General features: G+C 38.8%; 1 protein-coding gene across 2 annotated transcripts in view; it reads left to right on the forward strand.

Moving 5' to 3' along the window:
• The first annotated feature begins 881 nt into the window (after positions 1-881).
• Positions 882-18,143, forward strand: part of LOC126262869 (erythroid differentiation-related factor 1) — a 244,620-nt gene continuing 227,358 nt past the window's right edge. For both annotated transcript variants that reach the window (XM_049959739.1, XM_049959746.1), the window contains exon 1: positions 882-1,065. In XM_049959739.1, the coding sequence (XP_049815696.1) occupies positions 1,024-1,065 (42 nt within the window). In that variant the 5' untranslated portion in view covers positions 882-1,023. The remainder of the gene's footprint in view (positions 1,066-18,143) is intronic.

An 18,143-nucleotide genomic window follows, 5' to 3' on the forward strand; every position in this document is an offset into this window, starting at 1 on the left:
GTGCATGCTCTGTTGCCTGTGTCTATGTGCCTGTGGTTCTGTCAGTGTGATCATGTGATGTATCTGACCCCAGGAATGTGTCAATAAAGTTTCCCCTTCCTGGGACAATGAATTCACGGTGTTCTTATTTCAATTTCCAGGAGTGTATATTCCCGTAAAGAGGAAAAAATTTTAATTGAGAATCGTTTTCTTGGTGTCGGTGGATATATATGATACTGCAGTGCCTATGTTTCTCTTGTTTCTCTTTGTTGAAATATGGAACCAAGAAACTAATCAAGTTATTTTTGTGTAGCTCTTGAGGGGATTACAAATAGATTCGTAAGTTTGAGGAATTATTTCTAAAATTGACTGCAGCGAATTTGAAGTTCTCTATTTTAGATCCGCCTGGTCTGTTCCTGTAGTCAAGAACTTTCAACTGACAACTAGTCTTTCTTTAGCACTAACTATGCCTACCATGCTGTTCTGCTACATCAAACGTACTAATGTAACAAAACATTCGGCTTGGTTCGCGTATATATATATATATATATATATATATATATATATATATATATATATATATATTTCTCTACAGAAACCAGTATCCCAAGAGCCGTTTTTTTTTCTTTTATGAATAAAGTCAGGTGATAAGCAGGCTGAATACGACGGTTTAATATGAATTGATAGTCATTAGTCAATTACTGTCAACGGTTTAATATGAATTGGGAATCAATTTCTGTGTAGCAAAACGTTAAATGTAGTTGCTATTCTCGTATCATTGTTTCGTGAAGACATAAAAATCGTTAGACAATTAGCAGTGCACAGCCGGTCTATGACGAGACGCTTCTTTTAATGGTGCAGGTCGCTGTTATTAACAACTTTGGTTGGATGTATTTTATGACTTGGAGCTGCTTGGAGGCGGTAGTATGTTTACAAATAAGTTGTGAATAGTTCTTGACAGTGAAACGGAAGCATTTTATGCTATATACAAAGTATAACAAGTGATTTGATGTTTTGGATCTCAAATATTGCCAGATCAGAGCGATGACAATGGATGTCAAAGGGAAAGTTACACAGTTTTCAATGGTGAGGTTAATCCCTTCACGTATCGAGACTACATTGTTATTGCATTTTTTTCTCACGCGGCTAGCGCTGTAGGAATGTGACATTCCCCTATTATCTTTATTTGGACCTACATTTTGATGCTTTTGTTATTAGACTGCTTGTCTTCTCTGGAGAATTGTTGACTAAATTATGAAACGAAGATCTTGCTGAGATGGGAGTAAATTGTATTCTATTTGACCGCCAAGGTTAAAATAAAATAACCTTCCAGCATCACCGTAATTTCGTTGAAATGCGTGAAATTCAGATGGCAACTATCGTTCCTAGCGTAAAATTTACATTTAGTTTTGATTCTTCAGCCAGTTTTTTTCAGGAACATGAACAGGGTAGATTTTGGGACGCAGAAAACTTTAGGTAATGTATTTTACATACTTTAATTCATCTATGCCCTATGAGATAATACTATTGGCGATTGCTCAATCAGACCGAAGGTATGGTAATACTATTGGCGATTGCTCAATCAGACCGTAGGTATGGTGTTAGTTATGCTACGGAAAAGGAATAACAATTACCGAGCGGGATTTTATTAAATTGAGAATATTAACTACTTGTTCATTATACATTCTGATGAAATTTGCACCGAATTAACCATTTAATTTCGAGGGCAATACAAATATCCAGTACTCACAAATACGCTTATTGTAGGCCTGGTACTAGAAGTGCAAATAAACTACAATAGTTGTACCATCCCTGGATTCAAACATTAACACAAAAAAGGAGAGAATACATTCTCCTAAAATATTTTGATGTTCCACTCACAGAAATGACACAGGGGGAAAACGTGTGCTTTTAAATTTGTATTTTGTGTGTTTCTCCTTAACAACCCATTTACCACAGAGCAGTTCTTCAATGGAAGTAAGTAGGCCTATAAATTATTTATCATGGATACGATTTCTTTAATAAACTAAATTGCCATCTGAGTGTGGTGTAAAAGTGTGAAATAAAATAAAGAATTAAGAGTGCTCCATTGTGTTCAGTTAATAATATACCCACCTTTATCAGACTTGGGTTAGAGAGCGAGATTTTTGAGAGAAAGGTCTGTGCTAGGTCCAGCCATGTACAAATCACAAAGCAATAGTGTTAAATTTTGGAATTGCTGTCATTTCGTGTCATTATTCTTAACACTGTAGACTCCATGCATGCTTTGGTGGCTATCATAAGGTACAGCATTTGGAGATTGTTGCTATCAGTAAAAGAAAATGTGTGTGAGAGAGCAAGCTTTAGGGTTAGCTGCATAGAACATGATGTTGATTTAAACTGCTCCAAAAAGAAATCTAAAGATGAATGTCTTTTGAGGAAAAAAGAAAGAAAAAACATTTTAATATTTAAGATGAAAACACTTTTTAATGTTCTGCATAATCGTATTTATTTTCTCACAAACTGGCATTCGGCTTCTCATGCTATCTTCAGGTGATAACTGAATGTTTTGTCAGTTGTCACCTGAAGATTGCCTGAGAAGCTGAAAGCCAGTTTGTGATAAAATAAATACAATTTTGCAAACCATTAGGAAGTGTTTTCCTCTTTATTATTATTGTCATGTTCTGCCAAGCACCAACACATAATTCAGTAAATGTTTGAAAAAAATTTTTTTGTAATATTTGGACAACCTGATGCCTGTTATCATTTAACGCTTTTTTAGATGTTAGAATCTACATCAGAGTTAACTGTTATTTTCCTAGCTGCTCATGAACTAAACTGGAGCCTTTTTCTTCTGTTTCCAAAATTCCAAGTAGCCTTGGATGCTACTGCCAGAATATTTTGATCACTGTTATAAAGGAAGAGGGGATGTTTGATAAATTATTTATTACTTTGCAAATGGATGGAAAACTGGAAAAATGAATCAGAACAAAAATACTGATTACAATTGTAACGTCCTAACAGATTACTTAACTTCTAAAATCAAGGTCCTCGGAGATTTCACAATGAATACTGAATTATCCCCCACCTGAAATTCAGTCAGTGTGTTCAAAAATTTAATAAATGATGATTTTCATATAACTGTAAATAATATACCATAGGAAATAGGCGAATCAGTGGAAACTCGTAATGAAACATAGTCTTCATTTTAACATTAAAATCACCAACACTACCAGACTCTACAGTAACTTGACAGGAGTAGTTGGATATTGTGGACTTGTGCACTTAGGTACTCTAGGTTAAGAGCATTATCCTGTACAACTGTAAACTTTTGGCATGTCTGAATGATTGCTATTAGGCATGACAGTGGATAGTAGTGGTGCAAGAGCAGGGACGTTGACTTAACCACTTGAATCATTAAGAAGATACAGGTGTTGTGCTTTCTTTTTTTGTGTCAGTGTGAGCTGTGTGCCAGCTGGGTGCATTTTGTGTCAAGGCAAAACAATTTTTAGCCGGGGAAGTATAGGGCATATACTACCTCATTGGCTGAGTTACATGGGTTTTTATCTGGTTTTAGATGTATTTTCCTTGCTGCTCATTGAAACAGTTTAGGAATCTAAAAGTGAGGAAGTAAAAAGAAAACAGACTCTCATTAGAATGTAGTAGATCACTGGTGTAAACAGACAACCACTTAAGACAGCAACTTCTCCGTAGGAGCTATGTACACACGGTCACTTTAAATTGTGTCATGACATGTGCCTTATTATGTACTCATTTGGGCTTAGCCAAGTGAGTCATTACTGGAGGTAGAAATCTTGTATGTACTGAACACTGGCAGAAATGAAAACGTTCCATCATGAAGTGCCAGTCTGATATTTGTCATGGAGATGTTCATTAAGTGTTCAAACTTTCATTCTATTTTGAATGGATGTCCGTCAGTCGTTAACATCATTGTGAGATATGACCGCCACTGGCAATAAGATGCTGATGTATTTGTTGTGGCATTGAAGCAAACAGTCTCAGAGTGTCATCTTGAGGAGTTTGTCATGCCTGATACATATTTTGTGTCAGTTCTGCTGGAGACTGGCATGAAAATATATGTCTTCTCATCACATTCTAGACATACTCTGTAGATGACAAAACAGGGAAGCAGCCAATCCAATCAAGGCTCCATGCAGTCCTCTAAGCATTTGCTGGTTAGCTGCATTGTGGGGTCTTGCATATCCTTCTGAAAAATGTCACTTGGCACACAGGTCAGAATATGGTAACATGATTTGCCATCCTTGCCACAGACTGACGAGCATTCAGCCTCCTTTCAGAAATTTCCAGATCAATCTTGTCATATCCAGTAGCTCCTCTCATCATGATTCCAGGAGTTGGAGGGACATGAGTCTTGAGATTCGCTCCTTCCAGTGACATTCCACCATTTCATATAAAGACACATGGATATTACTCTGAACACAACCAAAAGAAGTGAAACTCATTACTGAATACCACAGGATACAACTCAATGTCCCAGTTGACTCTACCTCTCCACCATACAATCTCTGTTGTCTGTGTATTGTATCAGTGGTAATGAAGCAAAACTATCTGAGATTGTAACCCAGCTTCCAGTAATCTGTTCCTGACATTTCTTGGTGACACTCTGCATGTAACCCCTTACCAGATTTCAACTGCAGTCATCCATCTACTCATCAGAGCCAGTGTAGCAATTCTATGATCTCATGGTGTATTCCTTGTGGTAGGACATGTGGTTGCTCTTGTGAAAGTGTTCGTTGAGCCTATCTTGTCACCACACATTCTGCAGTCATTGTATTACTGCCAGCCCACTGTGTGATCTGTTGTTCGATGCTCTGTTATCCCTCAGGCAAATGGCTCGACCTTTCTCAAAGTGTGGAAAAAGGTGGTGTTAAGCTGCACGTGCTCTGAGCATGATGTGTTATGAATTTCTCCAGCGGAGCTCCAGTAGCACATGCAATAGTCATTACATGCTTACACCATTCATCATCTGTGGGAATAGCTTTTTTTCTTTGCTGAAAATATACACACATGATGATGAAAATTTAATCAGCATATCCCACTGGATATATTGGAGTAACAGTGTTGTGACATTTGATGAGAGTGTCTAAAGCGTAACACATTTCATTTACATGTGTGTGTTTTGGAATGTAGGCTGTGGTGACAGATTGACGTATATTGTAGTCAGAGGTCCAAATTAGGCTGAAACATAACAGTTTGATTGTGAGTTGGCAGAGCCAACTGTTATGATGTCATGAGAATAATGCTGATGGTATGTGGAGCAAAGCAACCCCTGCCAAATGTGGATCAGTCGGACATGAATAAAATCAGGCTTTTTGCAGGTGACACAGTTATCTATAATTAAGTGCTATCTGAAACAAGCTGCACAAATATTCAGCCAGATGTTAATAAGATTTCAATGTAAAGAGATTAGCACCTTGCTCTGAAGGTTCAGAAATGTAAAATTTTGTACTTAAGAAAATGAAAATATTTAGTATCCTAAGGCTAAAATATCAGTGAGTCACTGCTGGAATCTGCTAACTCATACAAAAACCTGGGTGTAACACTTTGTAGTGATATGAAATGGAATGATCACATAGGTTGAATCATGAGTAAAGTAGGTCGTAGACTTCGGTTTATTGGTAGAATACTGGGGAAGTGCAGTCAGTCTGCAAAGGAGATTGCTTACAAATCACTTATGTGACTGGTTCTAGAATATTGCCCAAGTGTGTGGGACCCATACCACATAGGACTAACAGGTGATGTTGAAGGTATATAGAGAAGGGCAGCACGAATGGTAACAGGTTTGTTTAATCCATGGGTGACTGTCACAAAGATACTGAAGGAACTGAATTGGATGACTTTTGAAGATGGACGTAAACTATTCCGAGAAAGTCTATTATCAAAGTTTCAACAATTGGCTCTAAATGATTACGCTAGGAATATACTGCAACCCTCTATGTATCAGCCATATAGGGTTCATGAGGGTAAGGTTAGAATAATTGCTGCACATACAGAGGCATTCGAAGAATCATTCTTCCCGTGCTCCATATGTGAATAGAACAGGAAGAAATCCTCACAAGTGGCACAATGGGACGTACCCTCTGCCATGCACCTCACAGTGGTTTGCAGAGTATAGATGTAGAGCTGGGCACACCATCCATTTTGCATTAATTTCTCTGGTGATCAGCCAGTGTGGAACAAAGACCATTCTGTTTCTGTGGAGAAGAAATGAAGGTCTTGGAATGAGTATCTCATATTGAAAGCTAGTAGGATGTAATGATATAACAACACCAGTGTTTGCTTCATGTGTGGCTACATTGTCAGGAAGAAATTTGCAAAAATACAAATTGCTGCAGACACTAGGTGTTACTGCCTCACATACCACCTACATCTGCAACTGTATATGCGAAGTAATGCCTGTAGTCAGCAGAGGGACTTTTTGGAGAACTTCTCCAGGCAAATAAGACATCAAGTAAAACTGCTTTTGGCACAAAACCTCCATAAAATGGCAGCACTGGCTCTACATCTCAACCCATATCCTTTCCCAATAAAAGAAAATAGTAGACAAAGAGGAAACCAGGCAGTGAAGAAACAAAATTGAGAAGCATCTGAGTGGACATCTCTTATGTTGATGGAAATGGCTCCAAAATGGAGCTTCATATACGTACTGCAGAAACAGAAAGTCATAATGAAGTTTCAAATTAGTGCACATTCTACTGCGTTTGAAAGATTCATTCTGGAAGTTCCAAGACACTTTTCTCCAGTGTCCTGGACTCACAACAACGAGGCTCCAGGTATACAGTGTGATATGAATTGATTCAGGATTCCAGCAGAAGAATTGCAACTCTTTGCACTGGAACATTTATGTCTCGACACGTTTAGTATGATAGCAGCTCGTATCCCCATCTGGCTATATGGATTCAGGTTTTCCATAGTTTCCCTAAATTACTTAAGGCATATGCTGGGATGGCTTCTTTTAAAAACATACGACCACTTTCAGCCCACCCCAGTCTGAGCCTCCTCTTTGATAGGTTGTTCAACCTCAATCTTTATTGCTTCTATGGGAGACACTTAAAAAGGTTGACACACCTGACTTAGGAACTACAATTTGCACAAAAGGGATGACCTTTGTAGTTTCAGGCCAAAAGCTGGGCTAACTGTTTTTTTTTCCCCCTAATGACACATACCAATCTCACCACAGAGCTACAAGCAGTTGCTGGCAAAATGTGCCATTGCAAATAACAGCATGCTTTTTATACCCGGCACCACATGATCCTATAGCAGGCCTGGCCTAGATTTGCTCTCCCAGAGTGCACTTGCACTCCACAAATGCAGTCAAGTGTACTGAGAACTCCAGCATCCCCTGCCACTGCACTATTCCTAGCAGGTGTGTGAGTGAGATGGATATACACTGAAGGCTACGCATGAGAGAAAATTGCAGCAGGGTTTTATTGGTAGTATTTGTTTCCAACTCTCTCTCTTTTTTGTTCCAAACTTATTACTTAATTATCTAAGTACATTATATAGTGCTAATACAGCATTCAGAACTACAAAAATCTTTACATACTGTCATTTAACATTAAGATGTGTTGATTATAAATTTATACACATTTTGATTTATAATATAGAATGTATATGGATCTTTGGTTCGTGATACAGCCAAAGGACTTTGTCAAATTTATAACAGAAAAAAAAGTTCACTCGTAATGTATATTGAATGGAACCCTGAGATAATTTGAATGACTTGTCTGTGCAGTTGAGGATATTACTCTTGGGGCAGCATTTTATAAAAAGTCTTTTAAATTGCTGGTTTGGACAAACAGATCATCAGATGACAATTGCATTATATCATCTTAGTGGCTGGTGTTGTAATGGTGTTTTCCCAACTCACAATAGTGCAGTGGCATTTTAAGAACTTTACATGGCCTTTAAACTAAACGGAGAGTAAAGTAATCTCAATTCTGTATTGAATGATGTGGCTTTTCCACTTTTTTTTGAGAAGTGGATGGGCACTATAGTATTCCTAAAGCAGAACATAATTATAATTTAACACAAGATGACGATCTTCCTATAGCGACGTCCAGCTTCAGCCTTCCTTTTCCTTTCCCTTTCCCTTCTCTGCCTTTAGCCCCACTCACTGCTGTGCTTGGAGTGCTAGACAGGAGATTGGCTGAAGTGATCATAGAGCTGTGTTTGGCTAAGCCTGCCCTATAGACATAGAAGCTCTCGGAAACCTCGGAGCACATAAGTGTGGGAGTTGATGCTGACGGTGTTTTAGGGAAGGACAGTACACTTCCTCTTATGATCATATTGTAAATGGTATATCTAAAAATATGGCTCAGACAATGACAGAACACTTCCTTAATGTCACTGCTGTAGAAACATACAATCCAGCATTCCTGACCATTTAGAGAACTGTGGAGGCAGAAAGTTGTGTGTTGTTTTTTTATTTTTATTTTTTTTATTTAGGCATCGTAGAGAAAATGCACAACCAACCATTATACATGTTGCAACTGCAATCTGTGAAGTCTGTAATACGAGAAACATATCCAGGAACAGGGCAATTACAGTATGCCATGTTGTGTCATCTGTGCTCCGCTGTTAAAGATGAACCCACAGAATCTCTAATAAAATGTGATTTTACACAGTACATGGAGCTATGCAATAATTACAGAGGGGTGGACAAAAGTATGGAAATAGCAGGACACAATACATTACCATGCCTAAAACGGCGTGGAAAATTATTGGCATTCAAAACAGCTTCTAGTCACCTCGGAATAGATAAATTCAGATCATGTGTGGTTTTCAAGAAGTTCTTACACCATTCTTCCTGCTAAACAGTGGCAACTTCCGAAAATGATGGTAGAGGTGGATAGCAATCACACACTTTTCCCACCAATGTAGACCACCAGTGCTCAATAATATTGAGATCTAGTGACTGTGGTGACCAGGACAGATGCAACAGCTTTCTCCATGTGCTCACAAAACCAGTGCTGGACTATATGAGCTGTATGAACAGGAGCCTTGTTGTCTTTTAACACAGCATATCCATTGTGGAACAAATGTTGTACTGCATGATGGACCTGATCTGCCAATATGCTTACATAATCCTTGACAGTAATGTGACCTTGCAGTGTAATCGTGGGGCCCATGGAATATTGTAATATGGTTGCCCAAATCATCAAGTGGTCTGCATCATATGCTTGGGACAGTGTATGCTGGACACAAATTCGGCCAGAAGTTGGAAACAATTTCTTTCATTACTCAGTAGTCCTGGTTTCAATGGCTTTGCCACCACATTTTCTGGTTACATGCATTTGCATCATGATGAGTGGTTTTGGAATTCCAGTTTGTCCCACAGCTTAAGGACTTCCCTTCATGTTGTTTTGCTGCTGACAGGGTTTCGAGAGCGACATTCAGTTCTTCAGTGACTTTTGCAAATGTCGTCCTCTTATGTTTCATCACCATCCTGTGGCTCAACACACTTTTTTGCCTGCATTGTGACAAATCCTAATATTAAAATTGAAGCGCTCAAGAACAGCAGTGAAGCTCACATAATATTAGGTACAGAAAGTTGTTTGAAACCTGAAAAAGATAGCAGTGAGATTATTGGAGAAAATATAAGTGTTTATCGAAAGGATAGGCAAATGGAAAGTGGAGGTGGTGTGTTTGTCACAGCAGACAATAAACTCAAATCCACCGAGGTAGATACTGAAGCTGCATATGAGATTGTCTGGACAAGCCTCAGTATGAGGTGTGGGCGATAATTGGATCCTTCTATCACCCATCAGACTCATCTCCTGATGTAACTGAAAACTTTAGAGAAAACCTCAGTTCACTAGTATGCAATTTCCCCAATTGTACTGTAATCATTGGTGGAGACTTTAACCATCCACCAGTTAATTGGGAAAATGATAGTTTTGCTAGTGTTGGATGTATGAGACATTCTGTGAAACTATACTAAATGCCTTTTCTGAAAACTACATAGTTAGGAACTCCACTCATGATGGAACTATATTGGATCTAATGACAACAAATAGGTCTGACCTCTTTGAAGATGAGCACATCAAAACTCGTATTAAGGACCATGACACAGTTGTGGCACCAGTGATTACCTGTGTACAAAGGACAGCTAAAAAGGACTAAAACAAGCAGTAATGTACATAAATGTACAGTAAATTAGATGAAAAATCAGTAGTGTCATATCCCAATGAGAAATTTGAAACTTTCAGCACAAGGGAGGTGCAATTTTTTTTTAGTATATGTACCACTGGAGTGAGTATGGCAGGAGCCTGTAGACGAGCTATGGCTCAAGTTAAAAGAATAGTTGACCATGTGTTGGATAGAAAGGTACCGAGTAGAACAGTTCATAATGGGAGGGACCCTCCATGGTATACAATCACTGTAAAGAAACTTATAAAGAACACATATTACTGCATAATATGTGTAAAACAAAGCATAGGGCTATAGATAGAGAGATACTGAATGAAACACGTTTGGCTGTCAAGAGCGCACTGCATGATGCCTTCAATGACTACCGTAGAAGAATATTGTCAAGTGATCTTTCACAGAACCCAAAAAATTCTCGTCATTTATAAATGCTGTTGGTGGCACAAAAGCTAGTGTCCAGTTCCTGGTGAATGAGATAGGAACTGAATTTGAGGGTAAGCAAAAGCTGAAGTGTTTATTTCCATTTTCAAATGCTCCTTTACAAAGGAAAATCCAGGAGTGTTGCCCCAATTTAATCTTCATACCACTGAAAAAATGAATGAAATAAGTATCAATGTCAGTGATATTGAGAAACAGCTGAAATTGTTAAAACTGAACATACACTATGTGATCAAAAGTATCCGGACACCCCAGAAAACATGTGTTTTCACTTAAGGTGCATTGTGCTGTCACCTACTGCCATGTACTCCATATCAGTGACCTCAGCAGTCATTAGACATCGTGAGAGAGGAGAGTGGGGCGCTCCGTGGAACTCACAGATTTCGATTGTGGTCAGATGATTGCATGTCATGTGTGTCATATGTCTGTATGCGAGATTTCCGCACTCCTAAACATCCCTAGGTCCACTGTTTCCTATGTGATAGTGAAGTGGAAACGTGAAGAGACACATAGAGCACAAAGCGTACAGGCTGACCTCGTCCGTTGACTGACAAAATGCCATCAGTTTAAGAGGGTCGTGATGTGTAATAGGCAAGCATCCATCCAGACCATCACACAGGAATTCCAAACTGCATCATGATCCACTGCAAATACTATGACAGTTAGGTGGGAGGTGAGAAAACATGTAATTCATGGTCGAGTGGCTGCTCATAAGCCACACATAACGCCAACAATTGCCAAACAATGCCTCACTTGGTGTAAGGAGTCTAAACATTGGATGTCTGAGCAGCGGAAAAACATTGTGAGGAGTGACAAATGACATACACAATGTGGCAATCCGATTGCAGGATGTGGATATGGCAAATGCCCGGTGAACGTCATCTGCCAATGTGTGTAGTGCCAACAGTAAAATTCGGAGGTGGTGGTGTAACCGTGTGGTTGTGTTTTTCATGGAGGGGTCGTGCACCCCTCATTGTTTAGTGTGGCTCTATCACAGCACAGGCCTACATTGATGTTTTAAGCACCTTCTTGTTTCCCACTGTTGAAGAGCAATTCAGGGATGAATATTGAATCTTTCAGCACAATCGAGCACCTGTTCATAATGCACAGCCTGTGGTGGAGTAGTTACACGACAGTAACACCCCTGTAATACTCTGACCTGCACAGAGTCGTGATGTGAATCCTATAGAACACATTGGGATGTTTTGGAACGTCAACTTCGTGCCAGGCTGCAACAACTGACATCGATACCTCTCCTCAGTGCAGCACTCCGTGAAGAATGGGCTACCATTCCCCAAGAAACCTTCCAGCACCTGATTGAATGTATACCTGCGAGAGTGGAAGCTGTCATCAAGGCTTAGGGTGGACCAACACCATATTGAATACCAGCATTACCGATGGAGGCTCCACGAGCTTGTAAGTCATTTTCAGCTGGGTGTGTGGATACTTTTGATCACGTAGTGTAGTCCGAAGGCCCGATGGAATACTTGTCAGATTCTATAAAGAATTCTCAGCTGCGTTAACCCCTCTTCTAACTATAATCTATTGTAGATCTCTTGAACAAAAAACCGTACCCAGTTCTTGGGAAAAAGCACAGGTCACACCTGTCTACGAGAAGGGTAGTAGAAGTGACCCACAATATCGTTGACATCGATTTGTTGTAGAATCTTACATCACATTCTGAGCTCAAACATAATGAAGTATCTTGAAGAGAATGAACTCCTCATGCCAAACAGCATAGATTTAAAAAACGTTGATAATGTGAAACCCAACTCACACTTTTCCCACATGCCACTCTGAAAGCTTTGGGTCAAGGCAGTTAGGTAGATGCTGTATTTCTTGATTTTGGAAAAGCATTTGACTCAGTACCATATTTACACTTATTGTAAAAAATATGATCATATGTGGTATCAAGTGAAATTTGTGACGGGATTGAGGACTTTTTGGTTCGGTGGACGCAGCATGTTATCTTGGATGAGAGTCACTGTCAGATGTAGAAGTAACTTCAGGTGTGCCCCAATAGTGTGTGTTGGGTCCCTTGCTGTTCATGATGTATGTTAATGACCTTGCAGACAATATTAATAGTAAAATCAGGTTTTTTGCAAATGATGCACTTATCTGTAATAAAGTACTATGTTAAAGAAACTGCATAAATATTCAAATAGATTTTGATAAGGTTTGAAAGTGGTGCAGAGATTACTTTAAATGTTTGGAAATGATTGCTGTAAATGTTTAGAAATGTAAAATTGTGCACTTCACAAAATGAAAAAGAAGCAGCATCCTACGACTATAATATCCGTGAGTCACTGTTGGAATTGGCAAATCATACAAATATCTGGGTGCGACACTTTGTAGGGATATGAAATGGAATGATCGCATAGGTTCAGTCATGTTTGAGCCTAGTTCTCTGTTTTAAATAACAGGAAAACTTTGTGTGCACCTTCCTTAAGTTGTCAGGAAGGAGATAGTATTTTTTTTAGGTTCGGCTAGGCTAATCACTATTTTTAATTTCTAATCACCCAGCCACTCTCATGTGGGTAAAAAAGTTTGAATATTTGTGTTCAGCCACTCAGTAAGCAATATTTTATTACAATATTCTTATCTGCTTTTAGGTATACTAATAAGATGTTTAACAACATTCCGGTGATAATAGGATGGATATTTTAAGTGTTGTATGTTTTAGTGTATCTTCTGGACTCACCCCAAAACATTGGACGATTTTAATGTTGAGTAAGTTATACAGTCAGTCTCATTTTCCTGTGATTATCCATATATACCCATTTTATGAATTTATAAAAGAAATTTCTATAATGACCCAAGTATTTGATAGCAGTAGGACAAACACTGTTGGCATTGGTGAGGTTGAAGTGGTCAATTCCCTCAGCAAGTTTGACCTTGAAAGGAAGTAACTGCATAGTGTACTTAAAAACCTGCTGATACATGAAAATGTTTCATATTGCTATTTTTCGAATTGTGCTTAGTATTTTTTGTCCACCTCCCTCACTACTACTCCCACTGCAAACTTCACACTGTAACAACATAAGTCAGGCGGTGTGAGCATTGATTGGATTTTTTTGTTGGTTTTGTTTAGGGCCTTGGTGTCAGCTTTGCAGTTCTGGCATGGAATCACCCTCTTTATTCTTGTAAAAACTGACATTACCAAACATTCTTAAAGAAAAAGTTTTACTATATGCCCATGTGATAAAGTCACAGTAATACTGATTTTGAGAAAAAGTTCTTTATTCACTTTACTAAATGCGTTTTCAGCAAGGATGCTGATGACCATAGTGTTGGACAACCTACCACCACCACCACTACCACGAGTACAGGCTGAATACATAGGCACAGGATTGATCAGTCTAAAGATTTAGCTAGATGTATCAGATATGCTGTATTGATACTAATGCCAGAAATTTTGGAAGTATTATGCTTGTTTATATTTGTCTTACCCCTTGCGAGAAATATGCCCAAGCAGCACAATGTCAGGCTTGCTACATTGCGCGTGCCTGAGGATTTTCACAAGTGGTCAGCACTCTGCTTGTACTGTATGACCAGGTAAAATTAATGGCCGAGGATTTGGGAAGTAAGTGGTGGTTTCACTTGGACTGTAGTTTCAAGGGAAGAAAACATTCCAAACCATGTAGCCCACAAACTTCTCAGTTCTTTTGAGTCAGACTGAGAAATTGAACAGCAGTAGTAGATGTATCCATGGACACAAAGAGAGGCAGGAAACTTAATTAGTACAGGAGATATATGTATCAGGCTGCCCCTTCTGTGGCTCAATGCCTAGTACAGAAACTCAAAACCTTTCATCGCCTCAAACTATCAGACAAATACAGAGTGATCGTGGTCAGAAAACAGCATCATATTCAAAAGAAGCTACAAGGCTCGTTGGACGTTCAGTCACACTAATGAAGTTGTAACAGTGGGAAAAGAGTGAGACGTTACACCCTATGAAGCTCATTTTGTCTGTTGGGCCTATTGAAAATGCTACTTTATGAAAAAATAAATTAAAGTTTGCTGGTTGGAGCCCTTTTGTTCCACAGTCAAAACACTGTTAGTTGAGATCTCACCACTTGTATTTTATTTGGTTTATGTTTAATAGGACCTTAGAACATTTGCAACAAAGTTGTTGAACTTGTCATAAAATGTAAAGAGCTCTTATTAAATAAGTTCCATCAATAATAATTATAAAATGTCTATATACACTGTTAATTTCAAATTACCCATAGTGGGCATGAGTAGGGAGTGCTAGCAATGGCTGGCTAAGTGTTGGGAACCAACGTGGTGTTTTAAGATTTGGAGAAGGAAAAAAATCATGTTGATTGGAACAGATGAGAATCTTGATCATTATTACGAGATTAATATTTCCTATATTTCACATGATTTAAGAAGCTATTATGAAAATTATTTCAATTAAGGGTACACAGTTTTCCTGTAGGTGGAGCTATCTTTCTCCTAGCCATCCATGTTTCTACACCATGCAGTTGTCCTATGAGCCATTCCAGCTTAGCCATTTCTCCATTTCTGTTGATCTCATTGTTAGGTATCATTTCCTCTCACCTGTTTCTTCTTAATTTAAAAATATTTTCTACTTTTGTCAGTTAAATTCACTACTTCCTGTGTTGTTCAAAGATTTCTACATGGCCTTGTCCTGTTACCTATGTGATACTCAGCTGTCTTCACTATTTCATCTCTCAGAGCTACTCATTCATCTTCTATTGTATTTCCTTTCCCCTCTTTCATTCCAACATTGCCTAATGCTTTCTGTGAAACTTTCAGCAATCTTTGGTTCTTTCAATTTATCCGTAAATTCCTACCTTTTTTGCAATATCTTCAGTTTCAATCTGCAGATCATGACCAATAAATTATGGTCAGACTTCACATCTGCTCTGGGAAATGTTTTACAGTCTAAAATGTGGTTGTGCAATCTCTGTCTCACCATTACACAATCAGTGTGAAACCTTCCACTGTGCTCAGGTCTCTTACAAATATATAACTTTCTTTTATGATTCTTAAACCAAGTGTCAGCAATGATTTAATTTTGGTCTGTACAAATTTCTACCAGGCGGCTTCCTTTTACTTTCCTCCCCTCCATCCATGTTCTACTGTTTTTTCTTCTCTTCCTTTTCCTACTATTGAATTCCAGTCTGCCATTACAATTAAGTTTTTGTCTCCCTTAACTATGTGAATAATTTCCTATATCTTATCATAATCTCTTCTTCATCTGTGGAGCTAGTTGCCATGTACACTTACACTGCTGTGGTGATTATTGGCTTTCTGTCTGTTTAGGCTACTATAATTTGTTTGCTATGCCATTCATAGCAGCTTACCCGAGTTCCTATATTTTGTTATTCATTATTAGGACTACACTTGCATTACCCTTATTTGATACTTTGTTGGTGACTGTGTACTTAACCTGATGGACAGTCGTGTTCTTCATGCTATTACGCTTCACTAATCCATTATATTTTAGTTCAGCCTATCCATTTTCCTTTTTAAATTCTCTCACCCACATACCCAAATAACTGATCGGACATTCAGCACTCTGAGTTGTGGAATGTCAATTCTATTTTTCTTGATGATGACATCCTCCTGAGTAGTCCCTGCTCGACATCTGAATGAGGGACTATTTACCTCCCGAATATTTACCCAAGGATGATGTCATCATCATAAGCCATACAGTAAAGCTGCTTGATCTCAGGAAAAAATAGCTGTGGCTTCCCCTTGCTTCCAGGCATTTGTAGTAGTAGCACAAGCAAGGCCATGTTAGCTAATGTTATAAGACCAGATCAGCCAATCGCCGAGTCTGTTTTATGACTGCTGAAAAGACTGCTTCCCTCCTTTCAGGAACCATGGTAGGTCTAATGCCTCCACAGATACCCCTCCAATGTGGTTACACATATGATATGGCTGCCTGTATCATTGCATGCAGTCCACCCCACTTTGGCAAGATTCATTCTTCATGGAGTACACTACAATTTTGAAAATTTGGTTAATTTGTGCACTTGCATTGTAGGTGTGCTACATGCTTCGTCTTCAATGAAAAGTAAAGCTGTCCTCAACATGAAGATTGTTTTGAATGCTGCAGCACTTCGCTAGGCACATTCCTATTGGGAATAATACAACTTTTCCATCCTCTGACCTTACAAATGACCTACCCAGCCATTTATGGGTAGGAGGGAGTGGGGTGGTCCTAATATTTAATGTGGACTAGGAAACATGGTGCACCTTGTCATTTTTCATATTGTCAGATGTGATAAGTGATAGAAAAAATCCTTGGACTGACTGGTGCTTCCACCCTAAACCTCTGTATTTGTAGTTTGGCATGTACCCATCAAATCACAAAACTTTTCTAAATTATTAGTAGTAGCAGGAAGACATATTGGTGCGAACTCTTACATTCTGTAATCTGTTCCATCAGATCTACAGTAGTTTGAGAAACTATAAGGGCCACTTCCAATTAAGGTGGAAGTGCTAATTTACAAGTGTAATACAAAGTGGAAACCTCCATATGAACCCAAAGGACATGACCCACACTGTGCCAGAACATTTCATTAGACATAAGCACTACTCCCAGTAAGGGTCCACCTCAGAGGTGGAACTTAATCCTTCCACAGATGAAACTTACAACTAACCTTTCTCCCTGGGAAAGTTGCATGTTACTCTTTTGTAGCTCATTAGGCAACACATACTCATGACAGAATTTATAGCAATGTGTTTCATTTTTCATGCAGTGTGAGAAAAATGGTAGTTTTTCAAACCTTGGAAGGACAATACTGACCTGAGTGGTTGTCATAACATTGCCCTTAACCAAATAGGAAAGGCCCGGATGTGAATTTCAACTTTATCTGGACTTCAAGATCTTGACAGTTACTTAGTCAGTTTTCTTGTGGATTCAGCTGATAGAATTCTGTCACTGATAATGTGGTGTTAAGGTGGCTGTACAATAGGCTCCCCCAAGCAGTCACGTATATATATATATGATAATAGTACCTGGAGACTTCATACCTAAAGAGGGTGATGGAAATGGCGCATCTGAAGATTCTTTTAGTGTCCTCCTTATCCCAGTGCCACAATCAGTGATATCCTGCCAGAACAGTTTAAGTAAGAGAATGGTGTCACCTCGAGGCAGTATCTAACTGCAAGCATCTTATCATTCCAATAAACAGCAAAACAGCCTAAGTTGTGTGTTGATTGAAGTGTTCATTCCTGTTGGCTCCTTTTCCAGCCATACTACAGTACCCCATCAGCTGCAATTGAGTTGGAGGTTGGACAAGTGATACGATCATATTGATTTCAGAGTCTCCACTGAGATGTGCACATGCACTGAGATTGCAAATGAAAGATGAAGTAATGAGTGTATAGATTTTTTAGATTACAGGGCGTCATATTTGATAACAATCTTTTGTTGTCTCCACATGTACAGGATATCAAAGGTAGCCAATTGTAAGTGGCACCAAGAGGCAAAAATTATGCTTAAAGGTTAGCTAATCTTTTTACATAGCTACCTTACTAGTGGTCTTCCTCCCCAGGTATCATTCCAATTTTCCACA

This window comes from Schistocerca nitens, chromosome 1 (assembly GCF_023898315.1).
Source record: "Schistocerca nitens isolate TAMUIC-IGC-003100 chromosome 1, iqSchNite1.1, whole genome shotgun sequence".
NCBI classification, from domain to species: Eukaryota; Metazoa; Arthropoda; class Insecta; order Orthoptera; family Acrididae; genus Schistocerca; species Schistocerca nitens.